At 42.7% G+C, this 5,857-nt stretch overlaps 1 protein-coding gene across 1 annotated transcript; it reads right to left on the reverse strand.

Moving 5' to 3' along the window:
• Nucleotides 1-944: 944 nt before the first annotated feature.
• LOC144712055 (uncharacterized) lies at nt 945-3,395 on the reverse strand. The gene is made up of 2 exons (XM_078586232.1): nt 1,624-3,395; nt 945-1,551 (listed from the first exon to the last, which is right to left on the reverse strand). Exons 1-2 carry the CDS (start codon nt 3,393-3,395, stop codon nt 945-947), a joined length of 2,379 nt encoding a protein of 792 aa, XP_078442358.1.
• Nucleotides 3,396-5,857: the final 2,462 nt, after the last annotated feature.

The following is a 5,857-nucleotide window of genomic DNA, read 5'->3' on the forward strand; positions in this document are numbered from 1 at the left end:
TCGCTCCTGAAGTCGCTCGTCGTGCCGTCGGAACCTTCATCGTTGATTCATCGTTTTATTTATGTGAAAAAAAACATAACCTTTCATTCTTCTTCATCTTCGACTTCTGCTCACTCGCGCCTAAGCCCCCGCTCTCGCGCCTCAGAACCTCTTTATTTCATTAAGACACAACTTTGATAGGTTGACGGGAGTATTAGTCTAGGGGGAGGAGCGAAGCTGGCACGTGGAGTCTAGCTACTACTACACGAGTCCCACACATCGCACCACTCCACAAAACAGGCTTTCAATTCAAGCTTCATCGGCTACAGACAGGGAAAGGCTTTGAATCCATTCTTTCAGAACCTCATCATACTCCGATGGTTATGAAATAAATTGACTTCTTCTTCTTCAGATTCATCTTCATTGACTTCGTAACATGAATCTTACTTAATCTTCATCGCTCTTCAGCGCGTCGATTCTGCTCCGCTCCCGCTCGTCTTCATCTTCACGCTCGTCTTCATCTTAATATTCACCGCTTCCGCGCCTCATAACCTTTTTTATAAAAAAGCTCCCGCTCCATCAGTCGCGTCTTCATCTTAATCTGAACGCTCGTCTTCATCCTCATATATGAACCGCTTCCGCGCCTTGTCTCTGTTTATGTCTTGGATTAGAGCTAATATGGAGTGTTTATAAGTTTAGTAATGTCATGACTAAAATTCCTTTTTTTAGTCAGAACAGTGTATTTATACTAAATTTGGTATGTATAGACAGTGGCGGAGCCAGGATTTTGCACCAGGGGGGGCTCACCCAAAAATTTTTTTTTTGTTTTTTTTTTTTTGAAAGAGAAAGGAAGGCCACCCGTAGTCGGTGATCCGCCTTAAAAAATATCATGAATAGTTAGTGTATTTCACAATGTATTTCGCCCAAAAAATTCAAAAAGAGATAATGTATTTCACAATGAATAGTTACACTCTTCGCGGTTTCATAGCGCTAAATCTACTGACAACACTGTCAACGGGGATGTTGCGGGCAATTCCCTTCTCTATGTAGAGCGTAAGAAGATCAACCAACCATGAATCACCCATCGATGTCCTCAGTCTGGTTTTCACAATCTTAAGAGCAGAGAAAGATCGCTCCGTTGTGGCGGTTGAGACGGGCAATGTAAGAATCAGTCGAATAAGGCGAGTGCAGAGAGGAAAGTTGACACTAAGTCCACTCTTGATGATGATAGGAAGCAGATCAGCGATTGACTTAAGTTCGACTCCGAAATCTGGATGGGATATGAGAGTGGACTTAAAGGAACGGAGTTTTGATTCCAAACCCAGGTGATCAACGTCCGAGAAATCTTCTGAGTACACTCTTGCAAGGCGAAGGATTTTCAGGCAGTCGAAACGATGGAAGTTGTCATTCGGTTGCAGACACGATGCTAAGTCCATTAACTCTCCCACAGTCTCACTGAACCGACAATCAAGTTTGGAACGGAGTTGGTCAAGAACTGGAATGAAAACCTCCAGCCGATAATGATCTTTGTAGGATAGTTCGCGACTTTGAGGTGGTCTGCCACGCGTGCGTCTTCCAGATGGTTGCCACTATTCTTCTAACGACGGGACTACAATACCATGCAATAAGGAGAATGCCACCGACCTATCAAGAATGCCTGGGAACCCCTCATCTCTAACGGACTGAATTTCCAACTTTGCAGACTTAATCATCGCACATGCACTCACTAAGTCTTGGTCTTTCTTCTGAAGCGATACTGAGAGCGTATTGGTAACGGTCAAAACTTCTGTCATTAGCATCAAACCAAACGTGAACTCAAATGATGAGATCTTCTCCAGTAGATGATCAGCCTCAACACGTTTTTTAGGTGCAACAACATCTTCAGCAACCATTTGAAGAACATCACAGATTGCAGAAAACAAATTAGCGATGGATTTCAATGCTGACAATCTGCAGTTCCATCTCGTGGAAGAAATCGAACCAAGACTTCTCATCTGATTTTGCCCCTTACCAGTAACAACGTCCCCCAATTCAATGGCTTTTTGGATAAATTCGGCATGAGAGCTCCGAAGCGCATCATTCCGTTTGCATGATGCTCCGCAAATGTTGAAGATCTGTTGGACCCAACATAAGAGCTGGGCGATAGAATGAACCTCAGTCGCCACGGCAACAATAACAAGGTTCAGCCGGTGAGTGAAACAATGAACATAAAAGGCAAATGGAACATGAGATCGAACAAGGGCCTGTAAACCATTGAATTCACCTCTCATGTTCGAGGCACCGTCATAAGCTTGCCCACGGAGACGTTTAATGTCCAAGCCAAAACAGTGAACGAATCCCAGAAGATGCTGAAATAACGTCTCAGATCTTGTATCTTCCACGTGAATGGCGCCTGCGAACCTTTCACGAATTTCTCCATGCTGATCGATGAAACGCAAAACGACGCTCATCCATTCCTTCCTAGCTTCACATCTGGCTTCATCAACAACCAAGCAGAAATATCCATCTCCGAGCTCTTCCCTCATCGTTCGTCTTACAATATCTGCAGCAGCTTTTGTCATCTCCTTCTGGACATCAGGAGATGTATATTTTGCATTCTTAGGCAGGCATGTAATTGACTTTCGGAGATCTGAGTCATTGTATACCAAGAAATCCAATGTTTCAAGAAAATTGCCTTGATTCAAAGATTTGTGGCTTTCTTGGTGACTGCGGAAGGCCAGGCCTTGTAATGCCAGATGAAGAACAACCTTGGCAGTGGAAACAACTTGGGCAGCTTGTGCTGATTTCTGGTCACCATCTAAGCGACTTAGAATGCAAGGCAAGACTTTAGCCTTTCGTTTTTCCATAGTGGCAATCGCGTCGGTGTGGTCGATCGAGTTGCTGTGCTGAATGAGGCCTTTGTTTTTCTCCAAAGCGCTTTTCCATCGCTTAAAACCACTTGTGATGAATTGAGAGCTTGAGCGAGCAGTCTGTTTTGAAGGACTAAACAGATAGCACACAAAGCAGAACTCGCTGTCATTAGCAATGGAGTACTCTAACCACGCGAAGCGCTGAAACCAACTCGTAGAAAAAGACCTGCCTGTCTTCAAGTCGACCGGATACTTTGATAAGCGAGGCTGGAAGGGGCCGAGCTCTAGGTACTTGTCAATAAGCGTCTCTTCGCTGACAGCTTGGTTGTGAATTGAATTCCTCAAACTAGGATCTCGTTCCAAGCCATCCTCGATTGAAATTGGATTGTAGGTGATGGGAGAGATAGGAACAAAAACTTTTGATTCCGTAGTGGGCAGCAATGTGTCACCATCGACTGGCGTTTCATTAATTGGTGGTGAAGGATGCTCTGTTTTCTGTCTTTTAAAAAAGAAGCTAGTGATTGAGGATTGCAACTTGTTTTCTGATCTATCCCTTCCATTTTCCATTGGGGAACATGTTTGCATATGTTTTTTGTATAGTAAGGCGATGCCGCAAGAGCTGAAGTTCTCAAGGTAAGAGTCGATCAAAGTGAGAGCATGCTGACGAACGTCAGGTTGGCTGGAAGAAAAAGACAAGAGATTGTTGTGATCGAATCCCAGATCATCCAACTCTTTCTTGAGATTAATCAGTGATTGCTCTTGAGATAGGCTGCAGGAATTCATGGAAACAAAATAGAGCAAGAGCGAGGCAGCTATCAGGAATATGACAATTGAAAGGAGATTCATAGTTCAAAATTGAACTCCCATAGAAAAATCAAATGAAATTGGATGACGAATTGACAAAAACTGGAATATAATAATATTAATAAAGCAGTGGATAATTTTGGATACCCAGATTGATGATTCTTTCATCAAAACAATCCCTTATTTCAAAATCATTGATCAATGAGAAGTTTGACAACATTTAAATAATGTAAATAATGTAAACCAGAGGCGTTGTTTTACTTACAGAATCGGAGACATCAAAGAGGAGTGATGCAAAACTAGCCGTCGCACGTTATTTAGGGCATCGCACAGCTTCAGCCAATCATTAGATCCCAAGTCTTCCAATAATGCCTGCGAAAGTTAACAAGATTATGTATCAGTGACAAGTAGATAGATAGATAGATCATACATAGATAGATAGATCATAGATAGATAGATAGATAGATAGATAGATTTTCATTTTGATAGGTAGGTAAAGGGATTATTATGTATGAAAAGGGGTCCAGATGTGAGATATCAAGAGAATGAGATATTGAGTGAAACATGAAGAGGGCAGAGGGCAGAGGTCATTTGCTTGAGTGAGATCCTGCAGCAGGCACGAGCCTTTCTCTCTCCCTCCCTCTCTCTCTCTCTCACTTCAAGCTACCCTTTTCCTTTCGGAAAACTCACTTAGCCAAAACTAGAAGATCTAATCTTATCTAGATTATCTCAAATGAATGGAACAATTTCAAGGAGCAACTCAGTTGTGAATCAGAGAGTGAGATATGGGGGAATGACGAGAATGTCTTGCACCTTCGTCATTGGGACTTATCAATGCTAATAGGGGGAGAGATGCCGAGCTCATACAAACCATTAAAAGAATCACTCAGCATAAGCCCAAAACATCAAGACAGAGAGAGATTGAGTGAAACATGAAGAGGGCAGAGCCGCAGAGGTCACTAATATTAATTAACCAAATAAAAGTCATAAGTATCTATTTTCTTTTCTGATGTGGTCTTCATTGCGCAGACACAACTCAATAGTGAAAAAAAGATGGGTAGATACATTGATACATTTCATATTCAGATATATGTATAGATCGTACATTCTCCTTCGAGAGAGTTTCTTCACCAACTTTGGAACTGCCGAATGGGAGGCGGAGAGTGAAGAGAAAGATTGATTGACGACAGAGCTCCTTGAAATTGATAGAAAAAATGTACTGAGAGATAGAGAGATTGATTACAAGATAGATAAAAAGAAACTTGAACGATGGAGAGTGGACGGCTCGTGATGATTGACGACAGAGCTCAATGGTGAAGGCTATTTATTGGGCTAGAGAAGTCACTTTTCATGGGAAAATCGATGGCCAGGGGTGAATTACAATGCAATTATACGATTTCAATGTTTTTAGATTTGTTAATAATTGCGCAACCTTAAATGCGAGGGTTGTGCTAGATTGAACAACTGGGTAGTTTTTCTTTTGTGTTGGCTCTGTGAAAATGTAGACAGAAATTTTTTGCCCACCATTCTATGTAAAAATATTTTTTTCTATTTTTTAGATCCGCAATCTTTCGAGCTATACCAAAATTCACATACCATGATACAGGATTCAACGTTGACAGGAAGATTTTCATACTAATGATCTCACAGTTGCATAAAACAGCCAATTCGATGGTTATAGATTGCAAAAATCAAGAGAATTTTCTTAAATTTGATAGAAAAAATGAACAAAACAGTAACTTACGTCTTCAGATTGGCGATCTCCTCAGGTAGCTCGCCAGTGAGATTCTACCCCGTAATCTCGAACAGCGAATGGGGAGATTCAACAGGGCTCCGAGGGGGGGGGGGGTGGGGGGATTCGAGCGGGCACGCCTTTCCCCCCCCCCCCCCCCTTTCCCCCTCCCTCTTTCTCTCTCGAAATAGAAGCTCTCTGCCGAGTCCCCCGACCTGAATAAATTTAGGGGGGTTGCCCCCCCCCCCTAAATTTCTTCAGAAATTTTTTCTAATGGGGGCTGGCCCACCCCACCCCCCCCCCAGCCCCCCTTTTCTCCGTCGGGGCACGACCTGAAGAAATTTAATAGGGGGCGCCCCCCTTACTAAATTTCTTCAGAAAAATTTCTCTAAGGGGGGCTGGGCCCCAGCCCCCTTGTCTCCACCACTGAGTATAGATTGTTCAACTCACCTATTTGAAGATACAGAGGATAAAACATGCACTCAAATGAGAG

The sequence above is a fragment of the Wolffia australiana genome, chromosome 14 (genome assembly GCF_029677425.1).
Source record: "Wolffia australiana isolate 7733 chromosome 14, ASM2967742v1".
Lineage (NCBI taxonomy): Eukaryota > Viridiplantae > Streptophyta > Magnoliopsida > Alismatales > Araceae > Wolffia > Wolffia australiana.

Bases quoted from the DNA above. Each gene is read 5' to 3' on its own strand.
- LOC144712055 (XM_078586232.1), bottom strand. From the start codon at position 3,395: ATGGAAAATGGAAGGGATAGATCAGAAAACAAGTTGCAATCCTCAATC. The intron at 1,552-1,623 runs GTCGGTGGCATT...ACCATCTGGAAG, and splicing joins TTCCCAGGCATTCTTGATAG to ACGCACGCGTGGCAGACCAC.